The 27,220-nt window shown below is 39.2% G+C and overlaps 1 protein-coding gene across 2 annotated transcripts in view; it reads right to left on the bottom strand.

Moving 5' to 3' along the window:
* GXYLT1 (glucoside xylosyltransferase 1) overlaps positions 1–27,220 on the bottom strand; it is a 34,022-nt gene that overhangs the window by 5,618 nt on the left and 1,184 nt on the right. The window contains exons 2-5 of one of the 2 annotated variants that reach the window (XM_075428313.1): positions 18,912–19,004; positions 8,245–8,419; positions 7,151–7,276; positions 6,029–6,280 (exon numbers count right to left, since the gene is read on the bottom strand). In XM_075428313.1, the coding sequence (XP_075284428.1) occupies positions 6,029–6,280; positions 7,151–7,276; positions 8,245–8,419; positions 18,912–19,004 (646 nt within the window). The remainder of the gene's footprint in view (positions 1–6,028; positions 6,281–7,150; positions 7,277–8,244; positions 8,420–18,911; positions 19,005–27,220) is intronic. The other variant, XM_075428312.1, reaches the window with a different exon arrangement.

Raw genomic sequence — 27,220 nt, 5'->3', positions numbered from 1 at the left:
TAAGGTTCAAATTTAGACTCAATGCTCAGACTTAAAACCAGAATAAAATTAGCTCACTGATACCAGGAAAATCATAAGAGAATAAAACAGTAGTAAATAAAGTTTTAGAGCAACCCACAGAAACATTACTTTATTTTGTTAAAGTCATTATTTCATATAATTTTCATTTAACTTCTATAGTTTTATCAGCAGTGAAATCCAGAGTATATCCAAAGGATATGCAAAGCAGGTAACAGCATACATCACATTGACAGATGTCTAGAAGCAATACTACTTGACAAATAGTGCTATCAGATTTAAGAACTTGAAATTGTAATGTTTCAACAGCCAGTGCACAAATAGAAGAGAGTTATCTATTAATTTATTAACACTATGTGTAATGAAACTGGTGTAGGAATCAGAGCAAGAGAAACTATTTGAATAGTTACACAATCCCCTTCTTTAAAGTTCTACTGTAACTTGTAGTGAGGTCAAACAGCGAGTGAAGTAGAATGATCAAGTTTAATCAAAATTGATGATAGAATTGCTTTTCAAAAGTTACTCAAGTAAATGAGAAAAATAACTCTACAGTAACTTAACGATTCCAGAATATAAACCTCCTCTCCAATATTCAGTAAGTTGTAAGAAGGTTGCAGAGGTTTAAGAAAAAACCCACAATGGTAGTGGGCATTTCTGTGATGCCATCAAGCTGATACAGGCAGGCTCTTATGAGCCCTCAAAATTCTAGGTTTTTTGAGTGGAAGAAAATGTGTAAGAACAAAATATACATAAGGACATTAAGATATTCTCCTACATGTGTTTTTGCTTTAGATGCTGTGCTTTCGTTTGGTCATTACTGATTTCTGTCCCAGAAGACTTCTGCCTGGCCAAGGCTGAAGTCAGACTTACAAGAGCAATCACATTTAGCCTGTAGCAACCTACTATTACTTTCTCTTAATTCTAGTAAGAAAATATAAAGTTGAGAAAAAGTACTCAAACCATACTGCAATATCTAAGCAAGCTGCAGCTGATTCCCACTAACAGTTCACCAATTTAAATTTCCTTTATGCCAAAGGAGAGCAAGCCTTCTTCCTTCTGGTTATATTGCTCTCTCCTGTTCTTGCATTAACAGTGACATTACTGGATGTTTTTGTGAGCTCATTTACTTCACTAATCCAGCAGAAGGATTTCTTTTTTCTACTGTTACCAAATTTAACTGAATCATGGAAGGGACCAACAAACACCAGAGGCTAGGACAAAGTAAATAAGAAAAGCAGGGAAAAGCAGCTGGTAAAGAAATGGGAACTTTCCTTGTAGAAGCAATTAGCTTTTGCACAGGCTCACCATATTTCTTGAAACTATAGCCTTAAGCAATACTGAATGGTAAAATAAAAAAAAAAAAAGTGTATAATGGCTTAGGTCACAGAAACTCTCTGAACTTCGATGTTCTGTAAAGCATACCCATGAACCTCTCCTTTGCACACACTATCTGGGGTTATTTCATTTGGGGCTTGCTTGAGTTTTCTAAGAGCTCATCCCTTTCCATGACTGCCCCTGTCTCCAACATCACAATAACTAGTTTCTTAATAAACTTGACAAAGGTTGTTGTTCTCTATTCACAAAGCCTCACTTGTCCAGGATTTTTTGTGAAAACAGTATCTGTGGTATTTACTACTTCTCTTCCAGTTAAAAAGTATCCATATATATACACAAATATATTAAAAAAGCCACCTCCTATTATGCCTTTTATCTCCTAAGTACTCTTGCATGTTTTACATTCCCGTTTTCTAATTGCTGCTTAGCAAAGACAACAGGCAGGCACTAGGCATCAGAAGCTTCATTACCAGTTCCAGTCTTCTGTCCACTTATGCACTGTTTTTAATGATCACACTATATTCAATAACATATATGTGCATGCATATGTGTCTGTACATACATATACACATGCATGCATATATAAGAATTATACAGTGCATAGATTTCTACTGTATACAGACACAGAGTCTCAAACCACACAAGATAAATAAGACAGACAGGACGAGGAATGACAAATTTCATTAGGCACCGTAGATAGCCAAGTAGCTAGGATGCTTGTCTGAAATGAATAGACCTGCCAGTCCTGAGAAGATTGAGACTTGAATAAGTAAGTGGATAAAAGATGACTTAATCCTGGAGCAATACATGGAACTACAGGTTTTCTGCTACCCAGGTGAGCACTATAACCATTGGCTAAAGCCTCCGGTTCTACTTTTTATTTATGTATCTTCTGGTTCCTCCCAACTATTACAAATCAATGTGACAACAGAAGAAAGATGCTTAAAGGCCTCAAGCAGCTCAGCCTGTGATTTCGGGCTGAAGAAACTACAACAGACAAAGAACCCACAGTTTTAAATCCATCGTACTGGAGGAATATTCCGATCCAAAACTCCCTCTGTTTAGACAAGTACTCTAGCCACTAGAGAGTCACACAAAAAGGTCTTACAGGCAGCTTTTTAAAGATACAAAAATTCCCAGGAATTATATAGTCCTTGAGGAATTTTTGAGTCTCCTGAATGAATATAAACAAATATGGATCTTCCTGTAAGACAATGAAGCATTTTCTAGTTCTACTGTATTTGACTGGAATAGTTAATGGGACTATTGAATTTGGTTTACATCTCTTCCGAAGGCTTGACACTAGCAGCTCCTTTGCTATCCATCACAAGGGAAGCCACACGCTCTCGGGCCTACCATATATAGACTCAACTACACTAAACCCTTTTCAAAGTTTTGCTGTGAGGCTAGCAATTTTTGATGTTGACCAATCCTCTTTTTAAGATATTCAAGGAACCTGAAGATAAAAACAAAGTGTCTGCAAATCTTCACAAACATCAGAGTTTTTGTAATGAAGCTTGTGCATCTTAGGGCCCTGTGATGCTCCGCAAGCTTGTGTGACTGCACTCTAGGTACCAGGGGAGCATAAACTGAACTGTTCCCCTGCTGAGTGCTCCCTAAGGCAAGATCTCAAGAATGAATATTGTATAACAGGAATTCATTTCCTGCGTAGTCATTATCCAGGCTTCATTATCTAGCTATGATAGGAGAGGAGAACGATCAAGCACGATCATTCCTAAGCTTCAGGTAACCTGGTAGCTCTCTGATTAGACATCCTCAAACTCTTCTGACTAGGTTGAGAATGCTATCACAAGCCTGGTACAATGGGACTCTTCTCCAGTGTGTCCAATAGGTGGAAGGACTAAGTCAGCAGCATGGGTTAGAAATCAAGAGGTAGTCTCCCATCAGAAACAATTCTCAGCCTTCCAATACCAAAAAGTCTCCACTGATAAGTATGTTGGTCACTGGCAATAAGGTCTAACACAGAGTCTTAGCAAGCCAGTCACATTGGAGAAAGTATCTATCTCTACAAATTTAAAGCCTGAACAAATAACAAAGATTACACTTGCAGAAACACAAAAAGACAGAAGCAAAACACCTGGATGCTCAGCTAGATGCTCAGCATTTGTTACACAAGCACCTGAAGGATACTGGCACCAGGTTTTAAATCAGGCAGGGTATCCAAAGAGGGCATTTCAAAATGCTTCCGCTGAACCAGAAAATCCATACATGTAGAAACACCATGCAACCAAACATTAGATCTGGGCTTCTTGTCATGACAATCACACTCTGGGAAAGATGTACAATCATGAAAGGAGAGGAGGGGGGAAAAAGATTAAATTCATGCAAGGAACAAGTTCTCAGCAACCATGTTAAAAGCTGCACACACACACACACAAAGACAAAAAAAAAAAAAAACAAAAAATCCCACAACCCCCCCAAAAACAGGTACACAGAACACACGTTCTTTTAACTTTCTTTTTTACTTCTTACTATCAAGCAAGAGTGAAAGAATATTTCTTTATGTGCACCACTAGTCTCAAATGTTTGAGGAATAGCTACAGTGCACACACAAGCACTCCTGGACGACTATGAAGTTCAGAAGACATGCGAAAGCAAGGGCCAGAAGTGTATGTAAATCAGACACGGAATAGGAATTCTAAGTTTGAAGTGACAGTAAAGCCATGGAAAGGATGCCAAAGAATAATGACTAATGATTAAGGGCAGAAAATGCTGTATTTTTAACACTTAAAACAACTGAAGTGGAGCAGGAGAATGGGCTAATTGTTTTTTGTTTGGGGTTTTTTTTCGTTTTGTTAATTAAAGCCATCAAAAAGGGCTTTGAATCATGTGTTTTGCTATTGGGAAGCTTTTCTCTGTTTCTGCCTCCCTTTCTGAAGTGCCCTTTCGTAATTCTGAATAGTTAGTATACTTGCACAGCACTGGGTAGCTCATTCCAATCTCAGTCCCTTTCCCCTTAAACATATGAATGCTAAACCCGTGACTCATGAGGCAGATTTACTTAGTACAGTATGTACTGAACAATTTGAGAAAGAGCAAGAAGATGAACATTTTCATGACACTTCCTCCAAGGCTGGTTTTGATTTAGCAATTTGACATGTTTCATTCCATAATAAATACACAATGTGGCAACAACAGGAATATGTAGCACGTATTTTCAGGACCTGGAAAATACTCCAGCCTCTAGCATCAAGGGAAAGTGGCAATATCCCATTTTGAATTCCAAAATATTAATGAATTATGTTACCTACTTAAATCTGCATATATAGACTCAAACTTTAAAAAATCACCGGTTTTAGGTGTTAAGGAGAAAGGACTTTATTTTCCTCTAGAAAACAGCAGTTAATTTGAATGACCATTCTAGTATCCTACGTAATCTATATACTTTTGAAAATTTTAACTCCAATTACAGCAAAAATGCATAAAGTTTCCAGTAAATTGATAAACTGAGTTGTACTGAGAAGTCCAACCAGAATTCTGGCACAGTATGAATAAAAGATCAACCATCTCTGAGTTTACCACGCTAAGAATAATTCACTACACAGAAATGCATTGTCAGAGATGAACATACAAGCAGTTTTCAGTCCCATATTTTTCTTGTTACACTTCAGTATTTTTGTTTCTCCAGTTGCTATAATCAGGAAAACAAACAAAGAACAAAGCAGACAATGCAAGATTCCACTGATGATATATGCAGAGAAGTTTTGTCTTGGGAAAACTACAGTTGAAAACTACACCTACAAACTATAGCTACTACAACTTTCTACTTCAACTACAACTAAGATAATTAACTTGCCACTTTTCTTAAATTCTGTGTATTTCCATAACAGAAATACATAGCAGGAATGTTAAGATGAAAGCTAAATCCTTCTTAAATTGGAAATGGGGAGAAGTAGTAATGTCTGCTACAAGTTTATATTGCCCCTCTTACAAGTGCACCTTCCAATAGTTTTTGACAGCATCATTATTTTTCCTTAATCAAAATTCATTTAAACAGAGAAGTATTTTTGCCTAGCATAATCACATAGCACTGCTTTTGTACTTGTGTTTCAAGTATGTAAGAAAAAACTTCCCATCTGTGAAGCAATGACCATTGCTGCTGCTGCATGCAATGCTGTTTAAGTACTTTGATGATGAACATATTTCTCTACAAAAACTATCACTTCAAAGTAAATGAAAAGATACTTAAGGTGATAATCACCTGGTTACAATGTAAAAAATCAAAACTTGGAAACTGTACAGTTAAAATAACTTACTAAATGTTTTAGCACCACCTCCTGGTCATACTACTATACACATTTTTAAAGCTGTTTTACAGTATACATTAACTGATTTCTGGGATCTCTACAGTGAAGGAAAAATACCAGAGTATCTACTGACAAATGTAATTTACAGCAGACTGTATCAAGCCACAGGATATCTCAGAACTAAGAAAAATTAAAACAATCAAGCACACTTGAAATTCAGGAATTCCAAGTCTTACAGTGAATGACATTTAAAAAACACAAGTTAGATAACATTTTAAACACAGTATATTTTAGAGCATTATTCTAATTACAATATTTAAAAAAATACTGTCCCACATGAATTTGAAACAGAATTAGAATTAAAATATATAAAACCACAGAAAATGCAATAAAGGCAACACACATACCTTGAAATACTTTCTTCTGATACGTGTCATATTCATTAACATGACTCCAGAATTTATTCCAGTTACCCCATAATAGGGATGTCTAGCAAAGCGGTTATACCACCCGATACGAGGCTCTTCATGTTCCGGTGCCATTGCAGCAATTTGTGTGGAGTTGAACTGTCCCAGAAAAGACCAAATATCATCCACAGGTCTCAAAAACAGGATGTCAGTATCAACGTACAGTAGTGAATCCACATTTTTGAGGATTAACTGTGAGGGAAAGAAATTTAAAATCAAACTTCTAATTTAGTTTTATTGAGCTTCTCTTCATAAAACAGAAGTTGTTGCCGTTACACAATAAAGTTTAATAGATTTTTGTCATATGCAAGTAAATTCACTTTAGACTGACAGTTTGCAGTCAATAAATTTGTCATCATTCGCTCTTGTCTCATTCTGGAGAGTTTTTGTAGAGTGAAACAGAGGTTTTATATAGAATAGTAATCCAAAGGCACTCAATCTACATTTTATATTCCAGGGCTCCTCAGGAGTGGGTTGCAGGCCAGGTGAAACATTACCATAACAGGAGCTCTTATCTTCCTCCTGTTCCCTTGCCTTCCCATGCATCTCATCGAGCAAGGGAGATGTGTAAGGGATCCCCAGAAAAGACAGTATCTGGGAGATAGCTGCCACTGCTGTAATTTGTCTAGTTTGAAGTATGACTTCTGAAGTATCTTAGATGAGCAAAGAAAAGGCTGTACAAAATACTCCAGCAACATTAGCCCATTTCTTGTTTCATTTTCTCTAACGCTTCTCAAACCCACGCATGCAGGAAACTTTCCAAGTACATGAGGAGATGAGGTGTGATAAATCCTTCTTACCTCTGAGGGGATGACACGACCTGTACCTCTCACTGAGGATACTGTGCCATAATGCAGCAAGTGAGAAAAGGACTCTTACTCCATAGGGTATTAGTACCACAGAAGAAGGTTAAATTCAGAGGGCTTTTTCAGGATGTCATAAAAGTAACTTTTAGGAGTAGCAGCAGTAGTTAATTTAAAACTAAGCAGAAATTAGATTAACAAGTACAGCTTGATACTCCATAAACAGACTTCTGTATTGTCCTATTACAGAATAACTTACTGGCAAGAACAGCCTTTGTGAAGCACATGGTTTAAACAATTTCTTCCATTCTGTTGCACTCTCAGTTGGAAATGTGATTGGATACAACGTGTAATTAACTTTGCCTTGATAGGGGAAGTCATCAAGCTACATGAAGAGATCACAAAAATTACTTCAGTTTTAATTCTATTACAAAAAAGAAACCAATCCCCGTTCAAACTGATAACTGAACACAACCGCAACACCTCTCTTCCACAACAGAAATGCTTCCTGAACTACAACAATCTGTCAACTATTCAAAATACTTGAACAAAAAGTGGCACCTGCAGGCCACTATGAAGAAAACACATCATATCAGATCATATAAAAAAGTAAGAGCAAGTAAAATAAATTAGTATTTATAAAAAGTAAATACATCAAATAAAACTTTTTCCTCTCTTAACTAGTTTCCATGGGAGAAATACCAATGAGGTCTTTCTCAATTTAAAATAACCTTACCCAATTTTTGCCACAGTTACTGTTTGCATTGCATTAGTGCATATACACTAGCATGTATAACATACTAATGTCATAGTTAGCATGACACTTTAAACACAAAAATAGTAAAACCCTCCACAGCTATATACTAGTCAGCTTCTAATACTGCTACTCCAGTCACAACGTTATATTCATTAACTGGAATTTGCTAAAATTAGACATAACCATCTCTACCATTTTCAAAAGACTGATGTTTCACTTTGTTTAGACAATGTAAGGCTGCCTCATACTGTAAGCACAGGGACAAAAAAGGACAGATCCTTACTTTCTCTTGTAAAACCATGAATAAGCTCACACAAGATAACCAGTTTGTGTTCAGAACATCAGGTTTGTATTTAGCAGACTCAAGGTGACAAATCAGGAAGTTTTGGTCCACCTCTATGAAAACCTTTGATATTAGCAGCTGGCATTTTTCCTCAGGAAATAAAATTCAAAAATCCCCATCCAACATTATGAAAGACTTGCATATTACCTTATTTTTAGATCCCTGCATTTCTGCCACTATATCCAACAACTACTACCCAAGCAGCACAGAAATTGTAATACAAATTGATTAAATAAATTATTTGGGTACTTACTATGTCTTTGAAACTCTTATGCAACTGGTCCTCCGCAAAAATATGAAACTGGAGAGGTTTGATGCTGAAAATAATGGCTGATCTCAACATAGTAACAGTCTCCTCCAGTCTTTCACCACAGGCAACCACTGCTAGATGCATTTTCTCAGAAGGATGTGTTTTCATATAATCATATCTGACACAAAAATATTTTTTCATTTGACATTATTTCTAGCACAGGCTTAAAGAAAAGCTCAGCTACTTACTGCAGCATGTAATTTAACAAAATATCCTTTATCATATTTAAACTAGCAAAGGATAACTCAAACGGAACATACAGACTACAGCATTACACCTCATATGTAGGCTAACGTTTAACCTGAACTAGTCTCATATTCACTCCCACCGTCCCAGCCTATGAGGGAAAAGCAAGGTATGGAAGTGCTGTACAGAAACTAAACGAATAACTATCCATTACTAGCAAGCAACTCCATCAAAATAGCCAAAACGATCACATGAAGTTACAGCGAAATGTGAAAGGTTGACAGCACATGAAGTCTATGCATGAGTTCATTTTCTCCTCCTTGCCTGGGCTCAGTACAGAGATAGATAAACACGATGAATATAGCAGAGTTAAACTCAACAACAAAAGCGGGATAACCTTTACTTTTAAGAAGTTCTGTTAAGGACAATTTGGAGTGATCTAGGTGTTTTGTCCATTTTCTGCTCCAGTAAGGCTGTTTGTCAAACCCATGCTTCAGGGCTTCTCTTAAGCACTGGCAAAATGCAAAAAAGCTTTTGAGTATAACCTGGGTTGGAAGCGGGACACAAACGGCTGTGTGGGATGTCCTGGTGTTCTTCTGGAAAACCCCTGACCACCTGCACTGCCCTAAATCACTGCAAGGAGTGGGGATCAGGAGTTCCTTTCTTCCTGAAGACAGCTGTCCAACAGTTAGCGTGAGAAGTGCCCAATATGTATTACACAGGGTATATTTAAAAGTTATTTCATTATTTTAACACAATAGGCTAAAATTATCATAGGCTAAATACTACTAGCTTGTTGGCAAAGTGGCCACACTGTACCTAAAGCCACGTTCTCCTAGATTTCATGTATTTAATTAGTCAGAAAAGCTTTCAAATGTTTTAAACACAATGCCAACTCAAAGCCGATCTTCAAAACATTCTGCACTTGGACTACTTGCATGGCCTATGGGAGAAGGGGGGGGCTAACAAAAGGTTGAAATTACAAGTTTAATTCCAAGTTATGCAGACAAAAAAAATTCCAAAGTTAGAAAAGACATTCCCAAACTAGTAACAGTAGAGAAACATACCACCCACTCTTAGAAACTTGCCAAAGAGACACTTCAAAACAGAAATAAACAGATGTGACTCTTAGCGCACAGTCTCCACCCAATTTATGTAACTAAAACATTTAGATGCATACAAGTTTTCCTTTAAATTGAAAAAGACACTACGCAAATATGCCTTTTTTTCTTTAAGGCATGGAAGAGCAACGCACATTATTTTGAGTTCCATGAGGCAAAATATAAGCATAGAGATCACTGTAAAACTGCTGAAGTTTAATGCCACAAATAATGGATGCATTTAAAAAGAATTCTGAGTTTTGGAAGAGTTTAATGCCCTGGAACTAAAAAAAAGTCCAGCATCCCAGAGATTTAAGATTAATAAAATTTTAATTAGAACATGCAGTCAGTCTCATCAAGGTTTGGGGCGTTACTAAAAAAATCACATGGATGAAAGACCTCATAGGCTGGATTCAGATCCAAAACAGGATACCTAAATCAAGATGCTGACATACGACACTGCATCCAAAGTCTCATTAAAGCCAATGGAGATGCAGTGAGCAGAATATGGAGCACAGACAGAAATTAATCTTATTTCAGAGTAAATACTTAGGGCTTGATTCAATTTTTTTAACACAGGCATAGTACCATCTAATAACCTTTAGGATATCCCACCTGAACTCTAGGTGCTGGTCCAATAGGACTGGGTGTCTCAAAGATCATGTTGTATCTACTAGTCCTAAGGAGACATCTAGAATACCCAACTGCTTCTCAGTCAACACCTAGTATTTCCTTCTCAGCAACTTAAGGACTAGTCACCTGGATCACTCTCTACTCTCTTTCAATTTTAATGACTGCTTAAGACATACTTGGCATAGACACCTATATGCAGACATCTATATTCAGATGATTTAATCCACAGACTGAAACCTTTTAGAGGTCTTGCAGCAAAACCTGAAAAATTAGTTCAGGTTAACAGGGAAAAAAAAAAAAAAAAAAGACTCTTTAAATGCAACCGAGGCATGCCCATTCAGACTTTCTGTATAAAGCTAATTTAAACATTACACCATGTAGTAAGTAGCTCATGTAAAAAACACAAAGCAATTTGTATGTGATGAGGGTAGCTGCAACCCACAAATAAGTACATTGCTGCAGTCTGAACAAGCTGCAAGCGGCAGATTAGCCTCATCACTAATCCACTGAAAAAGGAATTACGATAATTAAGCCCTGCAGTCACTAGAGCCTACAGTGATATTGCAAGGTCATGTGATCAATAAGGGCACAAACTGTACAAACTGCGTAGCTGAAAGCAAAGTTCCTGAACCACATGTAACACATGGCTTTCCATGAATAAGGTATGACAAAAATTATGCCAAAGCAACTCTAAAACACATTGAGATTCAAAGACTGGATTTTATTATTTCTACATCTAGTGACATCTGCGAATAAAAGAACATTTCAAGCCATGCAACAAAAATGACACTGATCATATTATAATGCTTTCACAGTCACTTTATGCACACAACCTCTGTTTATGAGCTTCTGACTTCATGAGTTCATTTTTTTGTTTAAAAATAATTATTTGAAAAGGCAAAAAAATATTTATAAAAAGCTAGTAACAACTGAATTTCTGCTTGCACAATATGGGGAACAGCTGGACTCAGATCTGTAAGTCCACAACACAAAGCTTTATCCCCAAAGCAGATGGAGCAAGAAGCCAGTGGAAAGAACAGGCCACCATTCCCTCTGGGGACTATCCATTAAGAAGCAGATGAGACGTATCAGGTTCAGAGATATATTACAGCAGGAGAAGTTACGAGACTCCAGAATTGTGGTTCTTACTCCAGATTCCATGAAGATACATCCTTTAGTGATTATAAGCTGCATTTGACAACCCTATATACAGACCAATCACAGCCTCCTTTTTAATAGTCGGGCCTCAGTGCTGCTCCTCTCCCTACATGAACATCTCTCTTCACTCTCAGAGGGAAATCATTGCCCAGCCTTCATCCAGAGACACAAGCTACTGACCTCTTGTGCCAGCATCCTTCATCACTTTTTGCTCCTCCTCCCACTAGCAGCAGCATAAAGATTATCAGCTTGAGCTCTACAGTCTCACCTTCAGTATTAACACCCCCCACTCACAGAGCCAGTTATCCATGCCAAGACTTGTCTCACTCCCTTCTTCAGTACTGTCTACATGACTTTGGTCCTTCCCCTAATTCCTTTCAAAATTATCTGCCCTCAACTGCTCCCCCTTCTCTACTTCTCCTTCCTGAATTTTCCAGCCTCTGTAACTCTTTTCCCCATCCTCCCCCCAGTGCTCTCCACTGCAGTTAGTCATGCAACTACCTCATCAGCAGACAGGGAAAGGAAAACCTTCTTCATTTAGACAATTATTACCTGGGTCTTGTACAACCTAATGACACAAGGTTTTTCAGCAATACAGATTTTTTTTTTTTTTTAGCAATTCAGTAGCTGAGTCGACCATGAGCAAAGTAAAATCATTTTACAATAACTGTAACTTGTCTGAACCTGAGCAAGTTTGGTATCAGAGTATCAGAGCTCTGATATCAGAGCAATACCATTACTGAACCTCAAACGCAGGTTCTGAAAGTGCTAAGACACTTTCAAAAGTGAGGAGATACTTTCAAAAGTGAGGAGATACTTTCAAAAAAATGTTCAGAGGCAATGTGGAAAACACAAAAATACAAATGCAGATTTTTATATGCACATTTCTAACTACTAGTAGCCTGATGTTTTGGTGTGGGAGAACTTAGTGGAGAAGCTGCAAAAAGCAACAACAGAGTTAAATACAAACTCTGTTTTAGTAAGGCTTTTGTACTGACTAAGAAGGAAAACTTGACAGCCCTAACTTCTGAAGAAGAAAAAAAAATCTCCAATAATGTGGAAGTCCTAGCTCCTCCGGGGGAAATAAACCCTTCTAGTAATTAAAATGGAAGAGTAAAGAATGCACCTGTAATCCAACAGAAGATACTGAGCAGGAAGTCACGACAGGCTTTGAGTGTTTACAGACAAGTAAGAGGACTTCATTTATCTGAGGATACTAATTACACGAGTGGTGGGGACAGTAAAATTAAATGAAATAAACTACTTCAGAGAGTGCACCCCACATACTCCCATGAATTTACAAAACACATTTAAAACAATACACTTCAACGCTGTGAGAGCAAAACCATATACTTTAAAACACGCTGCACAGCAGCAGCATAAGGCCAGGTACCAGCCTTGCCCTGAAGTATTTCTGTGTTGAAGCACTGAGTAACTCTGCTGTGGGGTTAATAACCTCTGACAGCAGAACATAGCTGGATACATGCAATGAATCTTCTACAACAAAATTTTCCAGAGCCTGTTAAGACACTGCCTTCTGTTTAAAAATATCTACCATGATACACTGTATATTAAACTAGCAGTTCTAGGTCAATTAAAATTCTGAAGTAATAACTTGGTAGCAAGCTACACAGGTATGTTTTGATGGGTTGTACTCTTCCAGAACCTTCACTGCACCTCATCCGAATTTCTTGGAAAAAAACCCAAACAATATTGCCGCTAAAATGCTCATCAGCTCCACAAAAAATCTTAGCTCTGCCCTCTAGACTTGGCACAAGGTACTACAGCGGGCAACTCCTGCATAATTCTAAGGTAGGGTTCTCCCACTCTTCTTCTTACGCAACACATTAAGAGCCCAGGTGGGAGGACACCAAACCCTCAGGAACACCCAGACACGCATAGGAATTCTGTACACAACTCCATCTGATTTGTGACCATTACATCTGTCCCAACCCCAGCCTGCTTCACTGAGGTCACAGGACAGCAGCAGCTTCTGCTGCACACACACACTGCCGCCTTCCAAGCTCCAAACCTGCCAAAGCAGCCGCAGTGTGACAGCATCTAGAGTGACCTAGGTACCGTTCAAAGAGTTGTCGATGTGACCGAGGGCAATTTCATTTTTCCCCCTTTTTAAGGCACACTCCAATATAGTGGCACTATTACTACAGAAAGCTGTGAAGAAACCACAGTCAACCTTAATTCTGTGTTACAAACCTTGTGCACAGGAGTTCCTTTTTCCCATCTGCTGATAATACTGCTAAGAACTTGCCTAGGGAGCAACAGCAAGCTCCCTGCCCAACGGCACTGGCAGCAAAGCTGTCCTCTCCTAGTCCCTTAATGTGGCTGGGGAAGCAAAGCCAAGGAAGGGAAGATTAGCATCCAGGTACTGAGAGCACAGAGTGGTATGAATAACTGAAGCAATAAATTGACCTCAGCTGTCCTTTCAAATTTTACTCTGGCCCATTGAGGAGTTACCATTTTTAATAAAATCACATGAGTTTTGAACAATCCAAAATATTTGGCATTTTCTGAGAAGACAGGCATTATCCTACCTTGCCCCACTAACTAGTTTTTAGGTACAACCACCACCACATTACATAATGGTAACACAGGGATGTAAGAATTATTTTGCAGGTTACAAAAAACATTTAAAAAATTATTCTACATTAAAACAAGTTTTCCTACACTGATTTTGATAGAGCTACAGCCTTGCTTTTCTTTGATCTTTTCTCCCTACGGTCCGTAACACACGAGGCATGCACTATTCAGCTTCCGAAACAAGCTTGCTTAATAAAGTCTCTCAGTCCTTGCACAACATCATTAAACTAACTTTCCTTGACATTATAACCAAATGGACTAGTCTGCCAGGCTCAGCTGTGTTAAAGTTGTTTACACTTACAAGAAGACCAAACAGATGCCTACTACAAATGTGTCGTCTTCTCCAGTATAAAAAGCTAACCACATTATCAGTGCAAGTATTTTACCCATACAAGGTTTTTGACAATTACCATGGAAAATGCAAATTATATACGTTAGAATATGCAGGGAAAATGTTTTCATATGATCAGCCTGTATTATTTCAAACCTAGCACCACGATGTGCCTCAGAAAAACACATGGTAGATATACAAATACAACATAGATGGTTTAAATATTGCATCCCTTTTTCTTTTAATACTTTGTGTTTGATCTAAATCAAATCGATCATTAAGAAGCCTAAGCCAGCAGCCTCTAGTCACCAGAAAAAGAAAAGCAAATGGATAGTGAAGGCAAAAAAGCCTACACTGATTGAAATGCAACTGTTGAATCATTCCCACACTTATTAGAGGTAGGATCAAGGTAACTACAGAGATAATCCGGATTTGAAAGGGATGAAAAGTGATGTGATGAAAGGTGAAAGTGATGAAAATTCTAGTTTTTACTCAGCTTCTTAACATTTTACTACTGCACTGAATTAAAAATTGGCCACAATCAGAGCTTATTTTGTAAAAGTATGCTAGTGATACCAGTACATATGATGTCCAAATGTCATCCATTCAATTGCAAACTAAATTAGCAGACTAGGTTTGATGTTACGATAAATTAGTCATTTAAAAATTCACTATAAAAGTCTGAAACCCCATCCTCCACTGAGCTAGCTAGTTTAGAGGAGAAGTCCTGTTTTTCAGGACTGTCACAATTCAACTCAATGTATCCACACCACCAGGACCTCAATATACTAAAAAAAAAAAAAAAAAAATAGTGAAACTTATTTCTTTAATAAATAAAGCAAGTTAAAACCCACTTAAAAATAACATGCAACAACTGAAATCAGGCAGGTCAGAATTAATTCTTAGGGGTCATTACTGTGGCTTAGTCAGTCTCAGTAGTAAATAAGCAGCCATACCAGCTAGATGACACCAAGCACCTTGAAAGGTGCACTAGAAAATAGGTGCATCATCTTGATCATGCAAAACCTGAGCCTCATGTTATCTTTATCAGCATTTTTAAAAATTTTTTATGAAATCTATACCACTATGTGAAAGTGATCTCATGCTTCCTCCTCTATCAATGTAAAAGCTAACAAATACTCTGCACCAAAAGCACAAGACATTCTGTCTCAATAATACTGATAATCAGAATAGTGATAAAAAATGTGGGGACAGAATAGCTCCAAAATCCTTCCCACATACACAGCACAGGCAATAGATGTTACACCAATTAACTTAAGAGAGACAACTTCCTTATTATCTATTATTAGAATCAGCACCTGCTCAGAGCTCATGTATTTCTAACGGTGTTGAACGAGCTGTAGCATGAGTCATACTGAAGGCTGTATATACACCTCTCAAAAAAAAAAAATCCAGATTCCTCTATAGGTCTCCAACACTTCTATTATACCAACTTGAGTCTTACAAATCCACAGAATATCAGTTGTCAGTTCACACTTTATACCGTTAAAGCTACTCAGAGTAAATGACGTAGCAAGCTGCATTTCAAAAATGTCTTCTTTCTCTCAAATCCTTGAAATCCTTGTGGTCCTGATACCGAGGAGAAAAAAGCCAACTGGAAGTTCAAGTTAGAAACAGAGAGAAAACAAGCTAAGGTTTTTCAAAGAAAAGACTTAGAAATCGAAAAGCTGGAGGACTACCTTCCAATGTCTGAAAAACTTCACTGGTAAAGGGAAAGCAGACATTCTAACATCGAGATAAATTTTGTGGATCTACAATTGGCAAAGAAATTATGGCTATATGATCTGCTCCTCTGAACAAACTCATTTGGTTACTTTATTGAAACAGCAAGAACAGAACATCAGAATGTCCATTCACCAACTGATTTATGATCTGGATGAATACTGTTGTTCTCTTTTTGTGGATTAAAACAGGCCAAACAGAAGATTCAAGACAAGTGCTAGTGCAGTTCAATGACCAGACTGTCATTTCTGTTAACAGCAAACTCACTGGAATTCCCATTATTTTGTTGTCACATCCATAGGCAGTGGAGTTAGCTATCCTAAGATTTCAATCAGATATGTACCTCTCAGTTTTTTCTCATATCCTTCCCCCTATTCCAGTCTCTTCAGAGTCCAGCTTTATTCTGCACCTCACTACACCAACTGCACTTAACAAGAACACAAAGGTTTAGCGAACCCAGGATCAAATTATTTGGAATAAGACACTACAGTAGAACTCTCACTCCTTTCTATTTCAAAAGATACGCAATTTAGAACCACAATGTTGCCTCTTTACAGAAAAAGCTTTCAAGAGGCCTTCTCTTCATGAACATACAATCTCAGAAAACAAGAATGCTAGACTTCATTTGCTGTGGTTAACTAACTTGCATGGAATTAAGTTAACTCCTCTTCCTCCAAAACTCTGACTACAAACTTGAGAACTGCTAAGTCTCCCGTTCAAAGCATAAGATGATACCAAAGGTCTAAACCCTACAGCTTCTCAGTACACCTAGTAAAATGCATATATTTTGTTTGAGCGTTAAACAAAATTGCAACTCACATCCAAAGCCGAAACCGAACTGCAACCATCTTCTGTGTCATTCCAGCACACTTAAGGAATTGAGGTGTAGGCAGCAGGTTCAGGTGCTGAGCCACGGTAACTGCTTGCTGCTACCCAAAGAGGGAGAGCTTTCCTGTCCTCTCTGCCATCTTCCCCACCTCTTCTCTTACACAAACTCACTGCACCTCTCTGAAACCAACCGAACTTACTAAACAGAGCAAGAAATAAATAAAGTTTGGGGGAGGCAAGACGGCCCCCTCTGAAGTTAGAGCACCTCGCTGAGGAATTCAACGAGCACCAGTCAGTATAACATATGGGGATTAATTTAATAGTAATATACGGGAAAAATACTCAAACTCAATCCGAAATGTTTAATCTGAACACCACATCCCCTTCACACATTTAAGCAGCTTTTTTTCTTCCAGTTTCAAAATGTATAAACATGAAATTTTGCAAATACTAGGGGCTCACCATGAAAGAAACTGTACTCGCCCAGCAATGTCATAATCAATGCATACTTCAACAAAGCTGTCTTCACAGCCACACACTGCTTTCTTGATGGAATAACACAAGTTACAGCTTAAGGTATGTGCAAAGGAACTCCATGGGGTTTCTCTTCTTCTGGTTCCAAGGTCCCACTTGCCTTAAGCCTGGCAGAAAATCCAGAATGGAAGTTTTCTGCTATTTTAGTGCATTACATAGTATTGCGGAGAGTTCATGGACATCACCACAGTCAATGGGGTCAGAAGACAGCGAGACCCTCTCCTCTCTCAGCACTACACAACTGTTAGACTGGCTCTGATGTCCATGGATGAACAAAGCTTCCAATCACATCCTGTCCCACCACGAAGCACAGGCTAAGCCCCTACACCCTCCACCATAACAGCACCGACATTTGGTTTACCCCCCCTGTGCTAAACTTCATAAAGCTAAACTCCCAAAAGCTAACCATTAGGGAAAAAATAAAAAAGTGAATTGAGTCCTTTGAGCTAAATCTGCCAAAGGGAAAGTCAGATGAATCCCTGTGGATTAACACGCTGGCTACCAAGGGCAGCGAGAAAGATTCAGCAGTCCTAAATTACAGGTGCAGTTCACTACAGACTAAAAATCCGTCTAAGCCGTATCTTTAAGTAAATTCTTGGCAACCTATGAGCTTAAAAAGCACTGGCAGCACACAAGCAGGGAGGAATAGCTGACAGATCTAAAGGCTCTCCCACAATCATAATTTTCAAAAATACATTGTCTTGTGAAGCTAAACTGTTTTTTCCCTTTGCTTCCCTAGAAATATACAAGCTTCAGACTCAGAGGAAGCCATAACCATATCAAACATCAGTAAAATTTTAAATGTAAGAAAATTTGAGTTACAGCTTTAGTTATATACTGAAGAGAACTATGCAGGTTAGAGAACCTATCTGTCAAGTAGCTTAAGGCTTCTTCCATTTCTTTTCAAGCTACTTCTGTAATCTGACAGTTTAAAGCATACGAACAGTCCCATCAAAACATCTAAACTTCTAGTTAAAGATCCAACTCTAAGGACACAGTCTATGCTTTAATACACTGTATCTTCAAGCACATTATGAAACGGTTCTCTCTGTGCTTCTGGATGAAGTAACCTCCTCAAATTCTATAAAACATGTAACTTCAATAAAAAAACTCCAAACTAACTACTAAGCATATCTGCCAGTTTTTATTGTAAGTTACGTCATGGGTATTACCATGCAGCAAGTTTTAGTTATCAAAAATAATTTATCAGTAAGTTTTCAGACTATATACAGACAGACTTTCTACCAATGTTGGCAAGTTTCTATTTAATGAAGCAACATAACTGAAAAAATCTACTCTTTGTACTAACACTTGAGTCTATAATTTTATAAATACAATAGGAGAAAGCCCAGCTAAAGGCAACCATAATATAAGCAAACAAAATGCATGTGAAGCAATCAAAGTATTTTGCTTTGTCACCTTGCTAACTAGCCAAAACACTTATCAGCTACACCTGTCTGCAATCAAATAATACAGTACTATTTGATAATGGATCCTACCTAAAAGCAGCTTCCCAAAAGCAGTTCATTCCACAAACATCAGAGGGCAGCATCCAATAGGAATTCCAGAAAGACACAGACAAATTCTTACACCTAACAGGACAAGACAAAAATAACCTATATAAATGTTACTGATTTCATGACAAAGTTAAATTGATTATTTTCTAGCTCAAACATAACTTGAACAGTTAATTGCCTCGCAGAAGACTGGCTACGTAATGTAACTTGGATAAAAGCGGAAGTATTAGGTGCCACAACCAGGAGGATTCTTTTACGGAAGAACAGTCCCCACCTTTAGCCTTTCCTCTGCATACATTTTCAGAGTGAGAAAAACAGAGGGGCTGGGATTTTTGAGAGTTATTCTACGTTCTTGGCTTAGTATAAGTCCATAGCTAATAGAGTGAATGACACTGCTTACAGCTGGAAAGAACTCCTTCACCTTTGCAACACCTTTGTCTAACTTCAAGCAGAGAAGCAAGCAGAACATTTCATTTTCAAAGTTACACTGTCTATTTAAACACAATCCCTAGTCATCAGTGACTATTTGGTGCCAATCTGCAAAGCTGATTTTTAACAAAAAACAGGGCTTTGCAGCATCAACGAATTCCACTGCTTCATAACAAAAGGCAAATGCAATACAGAAATAATCCTCACATCTGGCAAGTTCTCCTTCTCCATACTAATGACAAAAATAGTAATTTACTGACTTGTGCTACACTAACAAATAAAAAAGCAGATTTTACTAGTCCACCACTACATTTTATGCAACGGTAATAGAGGAAATATTTAAAAAGAGCAACAGAAGTGTATTTTCAGAGGTTCTGGTGAGGAAATCAACATCAAGGTTTAAAATCTTAAATGAGCAAGTAGAATATTGCAAAGCAAGGGGTATACTCGTGAGTGACCTCCTCTTCTCCCTTTTCCTGCCCTGGTGACACACTGCCAATCGTGTTTATCCTCCTTTGAAAGATGGTATCCATGAATGACAGATATGCGCAAGAAGAAAACCCACACAAAAGCCTGACGATGAAAAGGTATTTAAGGACTACAGCTCAGCACTCTACTGGAAGCTGGCTTTGCACTTTTGAAATGAATCAGCATCATCTTTATCTGACATCTGTAAAGGCCAATGTTTTGCGAATACCAGATTTAATAAATTAAGGTAGTATAAAAAATGACAAGCTGTATAATCTCTTCTTTTTTCAACACTTAAGAAAAATGATCTGATAAACACACAGTGCTTCACAAAGCTTCATTAAATGTTACAGGGATGGAGCAGCTCTTTGGTAGAGATCAAAGGAAGTACTCGTATCCTGTAGGTATACGTGTTTGCAAGAATTAGCCAAGTAATTCTATCTCATGACTTAAGAATGGTCATCACAAATAAACATCCAGGTGCAAAAAAGGATAATGTAGATTGTGGCTGGGGTATCTCCACTCCTCCAAGGAAAGCAAATGGTATAAAACCACAAGTTCTCTCTGCCAGATTCTTTCTTACATTAATCTTTGTGTCTTTTGAAGCTTCTTAAAAACTTCAAGGCACAGTGAGACCCTGCACTTATCTGAAGAACAATCTTTACGATCTCCACTGTGTACCTTTTTCAAGTAACTGTCTCTCGTTACTTTTAGGATAAATTAATAGACTGTATCTCAAAAACAGTTCTCGGGTTTGGAAGATTACTATCTTGTTATTATTACAAGGGATTCCTCTTCCAGCTGTCAAGAGCTGTGTTTTCTTAGCTGCCTTGAGCTACTATCCTATCCAGACTGCCAAGGCAAGAGGCAAGCTTGAATTAACGCCTGAGCCATTTCTCTGACACATTAGGCCTTTCCAGTATCCCAATTAGCATGATGACAAGGTTGTCAGCCTTGGACTTTATTCATAAATTTCACGTTTGAGACAAAAGTGTTACTAGGATACATATGTATGTAATTTATCTAACGTTAGACTAAGACTTTTTCCCTGCCAACAGAAGTCTCTCTCAACTGACAATACGCTACCATATTCCATAAAGCTTTCACATAGTAGGAGACCGGAATCTATGGACAGCATGTTCTTCTTGTTATTCACAATATTCAAAAAAGCACTCATGAAGATACTTCTTTTACTTGAAATAAAACTTGAGGAAAGCTTAGACCACAAATGAGTGCCACAAGTGCTTTATAAAGCTAGGGAGATGCACTGTACCTGTTCATCAACAGGCACGGTCATTGTGACCTGAGCGAGGTTACTTGTCAGACAGGAATAGCCACCTTCAGCACTAGGGAGGGATATTTTGCTCACACCTGTTACAGGTTACGTGATTAAAGCCCAGTCTCCACGAATAGAAAGCAGAAAAATCAGGTCAAGTGAAGGAAACCCAGCAATCTAACCCAGGCACATCGAGCACCCTGCCCCAGCCCCAATGCAGGAGAGCAGTCAGCCCATGGGCCAGGCAGAACATCCACCACATGAGACAGCAGGAGAGGCTCTCCAGACCACCTCACCGACTGCCTACAGGGGTTACAGCCTGCAGGGGTGTGGGGCTCACTGTGGGATGACGGTGGACTAGGGAGGAACGGGAACGTAAAAATGAGAAGAGGATCCAGTCACATGTAAACAAGTTTCCAGTCAGTATGATTGGCCATGTTGTGTGCCTGATCACCAGCCCCTGTATCAAACTCAATTTCTGTTCTCCTGGGTGGCAGGCGGCTCCATTCCACATGCATGTGCATGCACAGAGGTCAAAGTGCCAGCAAATGAAAAGCTGGCTGCAGACCACAGGGGCCCATGGGCCTGCAGTGCCAGAAACTGGAGACATGTGTGTACATAGCACACGGGTGTACATGCTGATGCACATAATCACCAGCAAGCATCAAGCCAGACTAGCCCACAAGTAGAGCGAAAGGCTTGGCAGCCAGGTATCAGACAAGCCGTAAGGCTGGGCCAGACTGCAGAGATCAGAGAGTCGGAGCTACTGAAAGAACCTCTCTCTCAACCAAGCCACAAGAGACTAGGGTCTGAGGGATAGCTACTGAAAGGACCAGAATGTCTGAGCCAGCCATCAGAGAAGCCCTGGGATTTGAGGGCTCTTCCCAGGTTGAGCCCCAAGAAGATCATGGAACAGATCCTCCTAGAAGTCTTGCTAAGGCATGTGGAAGACAGGGAGGTGGTTTGAGACAGCCAGCATGGCTTCACCAAGGGCAACTCCTGCCTGACCAACCTAGAGGCCTTCTATGATGGAGTGACTGCATCAGTGGACAAGCTAAAAGCAATGGACATCATCTATCTGGACTTCTGTAAAGCCTTTGACACAGTCCCCCACAACATTCTTCTCTCTAAGAGAGTAGCCCTGTGGAGAAGGACTTGGGGGTACTGGTGGATGAAAAGCTGGACATGACCTGGTTATGTGCGCTGGCAGCCCAGAAAGCCAAGCATATCCTGGGCTGCATCAAAAGCAGCGTGGCCAGCAGGGCAAGGGAGGTGATTCTGCCCCTCTGCTCTGCTCTGGTGAGACCCCACCTGCAGTCCGGCGTCCAGCTCTGGAGCCCCCAGCACAAGAAGGACATACAGCTGATGGAGCGGGTTCAGAGGAGGGCGACAAAAATGGTCAGAGGGATGGAGCACTTCTCCTATGAGGAAAGGCTGAGAGTTGGGGCTGTTCAGCCCAGCGAAGAGAAGCCTGCAGGGAGACCTTATTGTGGCCTTTCAGTCCTCAAAGGAAAGATGGGGAAAATTGTTTTAGCAAGGCCTGTTGTGACAGGACAAGGGGTAATGGTTTTAGACTAAGTGAGGACAGATTTAGACTAGATATAAGGAAGAAATCTGTTACAATGAGGGTGGTGAAACACTGGAACAGGTTGCCCAGAGAGGTAGTGGAGGTCCCATCCCTGGAAACATTCAAGGCCAGGTTGGGCATCTAGTTGAAGATGTCCCTCCTTACTGCAGGGGGGTGGACTAGATGACCTCTAAAGGTCCCTTGCAATCCAAAGCATTCTGTGATTCATTCTATAATTCTAATGTTAAGGCCATAGGTCTGGACCAGCTATCCGAAAGACTCATTTCGCATGAGGCAATCCCATGGCCAGCTGCCACAAGGCTAAGGCCAGTAACTGGAAGGATCCATCGTGTATGCATCTGTGCACATGAGTGCATGTCTAAGAGGGTCCATGTACCAGCAACTGAATCAGGGCTGCAAGCCTCATGGGTTTGCCTGCCCAGACCAGCAGCAGGGAAGACCAGAGCATCAGGAGACAGTTCCTGGATAGGCTGAGTGTCTAAGGCCCGTTACTGGAGGGATCCACGCTGTATACATTAATATATTTTTTACTAAAAGCCTTTCACCCTGATCAGCCAGAGAAGGGAACAGGATCAGGCCCCTTGTGCTGTCTGTGGTTGTGCAAGTGCCGTTTTCTCTGTGCTGATCCCCGCAGCCAGCCATGTATGTATGCACTGGGGGGTACACGTGCTTTGCTCCTGGCTGGACCCAGGGACACGGAACTGCAGCAGCCTCGCCTCCATCACATCAGTAGGTTGGACAATTCCTATCACCAACCACTGAAAGAACATAAAAACAAAGAACTATAAAGTTTTAAAAATCATTGGTATCAAAGACAAGCATTCTCACAGATGTTCGCCAGTTCAAGGTATCTCTCAGGCAACCAGCCATTCAACCAGCCAGTCCAGCTTCAGCTCCAATGGACAGTAAAAATTTTAGTGTTGCAGACACAGCAAAGGTGTCTATATTGTGACTTGAAAAGAATACTTTTCAGAATTAAAGGAAAATTTTCAATTTGTGTGCAAAACACACAGCAATGCACAAGTCACATTTATGAAGACTGAGGCCCTGTGCTCAGGCGAGTCAGGTTTTAACCATAAGGAACTCCCAACACTCAGCAGTAAAAACACCACCATTTTGTTAAGCGCACTGGTGGGCTTACTATTAACGGAGATCACAGCTTTCAAGTACACTTTTCAGTCCATGTGGCATCTTTCATACTACTGTAATTTCCCAGCAAATGTAGCAGTATGTCCAAACGCTGACGGCTGCAGGAATGACTGCTGCTCTCCTGTCAGCACTGTGTTAACAACCCAAGCCTAATCAACTGCAAGAATCAGCTAACAGAGACAGACCGGTGTCTCTCCTACAGCATCACCCATATCGTGCAGGAGAACAGGAAGGATGCATTTTTTTTTTTATTTCCTTCCTGCTCATAATGACAGGAGTAAAAATTTGGGAATATTAGAGATGCTCAGTTCAACTCCAAAACGCGCTGAGAATTTCTGATTTTTCTGAATAGCTTCTCCTGAACACTTGTGGCCATATCACAAAGTTGTTACGACGTATTTTTTCAGAGAAACAAAGGCTTTATTAGATAGGAGACAACAGACTTAATGCTGTCTGACACAGGACAAACTTTTTAACTGGAAAAGTCTTGACAAAGTTTCATTAATTTACGACATTTCTATGTAAAATAACATTTGGTAGTCAACCGTTTGATAAATTCAGCAGATTTTTTTTCTAAATTAAGTTTCAACTTCAAATTGTTCCATGTTTCATTCTTTTAAAAGCATTCTCTAAAAGACAGTTTCTAGCCTAATTTCTTCAGGCATGAGAGTAGCTGAGAAGCATACTGGTGAAACTGTCGGTTAAGCTCCAACACAGATGAAAACAGCTGCACATGGCGCACAGAAAGACCGAACTACCTACTACAACCACCCTCCTCTGCTGCCTGAGCTTGTGGGTATACTTCCTACACTTCTCCATGCACTACAATCTGCTTAACTCTTCCTCTGCCAGGACAGTTAGCAAGCAAGAGCTAGATACAGTCAGATTATCAGTGTCACACGTAACAAAACAGTATGGCTGGCTGCACAAAAATGCTGAACTACAGTATAATGGAAAAATGTTTCATTTTAGCAGGGTCAAATTCATTGACCTCACTGAATTCACGGAACTGACCACAGCCTGGTTGCTGCTCTACTTCTCAAACTTGCCATTAGGATAGCTCTTTTTTTGGACCTGAATAGTAAAGAGGAACATTATCCACCTAATTGAAGTGGCAATATTGATAAAATTAACTGAAGATTCACTTCTCATAAGCACAGTCTGGTAATTAACTGATCTGAAAGCATGTGGAGAAAGACTGACTTGAAAGGATACGCCACAGACAGCAGATTAGAGCACTATTACGGGACATACATGCAGCAAATCTGCATTTACTCAATGTTTTTTTCATTTTTTCACAGCCACCTTCCTCATCCATAGATCATACTAGCAAAGGAAAAAAGCGTGACTACACATACTGGCTTTTGACTGACTTCATATCTTCTGCAAGTAGACATTTCAGTATTTTCTTTTATTCAAGTTCAGATCTATTGTTCATTTAGCTATTATACATGACAGTATTGACTATTCATTACTACTTTTCTCACTGGCATAAATAATCAGGACAATTTACTTTCAATGTTATTCTTTCTTCACAGCTAAAACCCAATCTTAGGATTCAGCTAATAAGTTCTTGAAATGTTTTTCAGGTATTTATATCAAGTTTCAAGATACAAGCCTTTAGTTTCTAGTCATCTTGCTCCTCAGCCTACTGTAGCCTTTGGAACAAATAACACCTTACTGAAGCAATTACCCAACAGGCTCCCCTAAATTATTATGTTTATTGGAGGATCTTGCCTCAACCTGTAATTCTAGTTTCAATACGGTACTTCTTTTTTAATTAAAGATTTTTCTACTTTAAAGCTTCATCACTATTGCAAAACTCTTCCGGGTGTGGTATTCTGAAGCTTTATTCAAAGCTTGCAGTTTTCATGTTTGCGTGCTTCTGAACACTGCCAGAAATCCCCCATTCCAGAGTATGACTGAGCTCTCTCTGCCCTTACGTCATACACTAAACTTTATTATTCAGGCAAAGAAAACCCTTCTTGGCTAAAGAGAAGAGGAAAACACTGCTGAGTGCATAAATGCCATCAGATGGCAGTTGCATTTGCTTTGCTAAACCATAAAGTTATCAGTGAAAGCAGCTGAAGCAACCCGTTACTGAGAGTTACTATTAATGCATATGAAATATTAAACTTCAGGGAGGATTAGAAGGTTATCTGAACACAATTTACTCTATCAGGTTGTGAACCCTTTAGGATATTACACCATCACAAAGTAGTCAGAAGTGGGCATAAAAGAGCCATCAGTCTCCACCACAGAAACAGCTGAAGCGCAAAAACTGCAAAACACCAATACAGTCACCAAGGCGTGCGTATCAGTTACACCGGTGAATGTAACACGATTTAATACTTGAGAGTAACTGAAACATGCATCCAAATGAACATTCACTGGGGCATTTCTCAACTGCCACAGGAGAGAATTCTTCCTTAAACAAAAGCCTTTTAGGGCCTGTTCCGAGGGACTGACTCGCGCCTGAGTTTTGCACACGCTGTTTGCACAAATCTACAGCAGGACGATGTTCATCCTGAGCCTCCAGTTTGACAGCAGCTTCTAGGCAGGTAAAGCAGTCCCACGCGGGTGTCAACAGACGCCGATTTCGCAAGGAGATATGCCCCGTGAAACTGGAGGCACAGGAATTACTTACTACACTTAAGGCCTTTGGAAAATAACTTTCTCAGTTTGTGAAGCTCTTCCACATTGCAACACAGGGCAGATTTGTATCTCATTTCACCTCACTCTGGCAAGCAAGAAGCTCCTTGCATTTTGCCAGGGTTCTCCCCCACCAGTATCCGTGACTTAAAAACTACACTGTAGTATAAATACTAAAACAGAAAAAAAGTACAGCTTTTAAATAAATTTGGTTCTTCTTTTGCTAACCAGGAGCATGATGCACCTGAAATTAATTTCAATGTTTAACAACAGAAATTATTCAATTATCATCTTTTACCCAACAAGTTTTCTTCATGTAAATTGTGTATTTTCTTTCGTAAAACAAGTATCATACATATGACTTTTTTCCCTTACATTTCTATTTAAAACTGATTTATGAAACCAACAAAATCTTACCTAACACTGTTAAAGTTAACTCTTACTCCAGTTATCATGTTCTTTAGAACTAGTAGATATCAACTTCTCACAACGAGTTTTTAATCATGCACTCGAAGTGAGGAACAAGCACCCCGCATTTTTTCAAGTTGCAACCTGTATTAATCTTAACGAAAAGGAAAAGCATGTGGGAAAAAAAACAAACCCAAACACTGTCTGAAGTAGTTTCACCAGTCAAAAGCCGAGTTTCACATTTCAGCTGACTCCACCCCCAGCAACTCAAAATGCTGTTTCACGATTTTTTTAAGGTGATTAAGTCAGAGCTTGGGTCAT

The sequence above is a fragment of the Opisthocomus hoazin genome, chromosome 8 (assembly GCF_030867145.1).
Source record: "Opisthocomus hoazin isolate bOpiHoa1 chromosome 8, bOpiHoa1.hap1, whole genome shotgun sequence".
In the NCBI taxonomy this organism is placed as follows: Eukaryota; Metazoa; Chordata; class Aves; order Opisthocomiformes; family Opisthocomidae; genus Opisthocomus; species Opisthocomus hoazin.
This window is presented reverse-complemented; position numbering and strand designations above follow the sequence as displayed.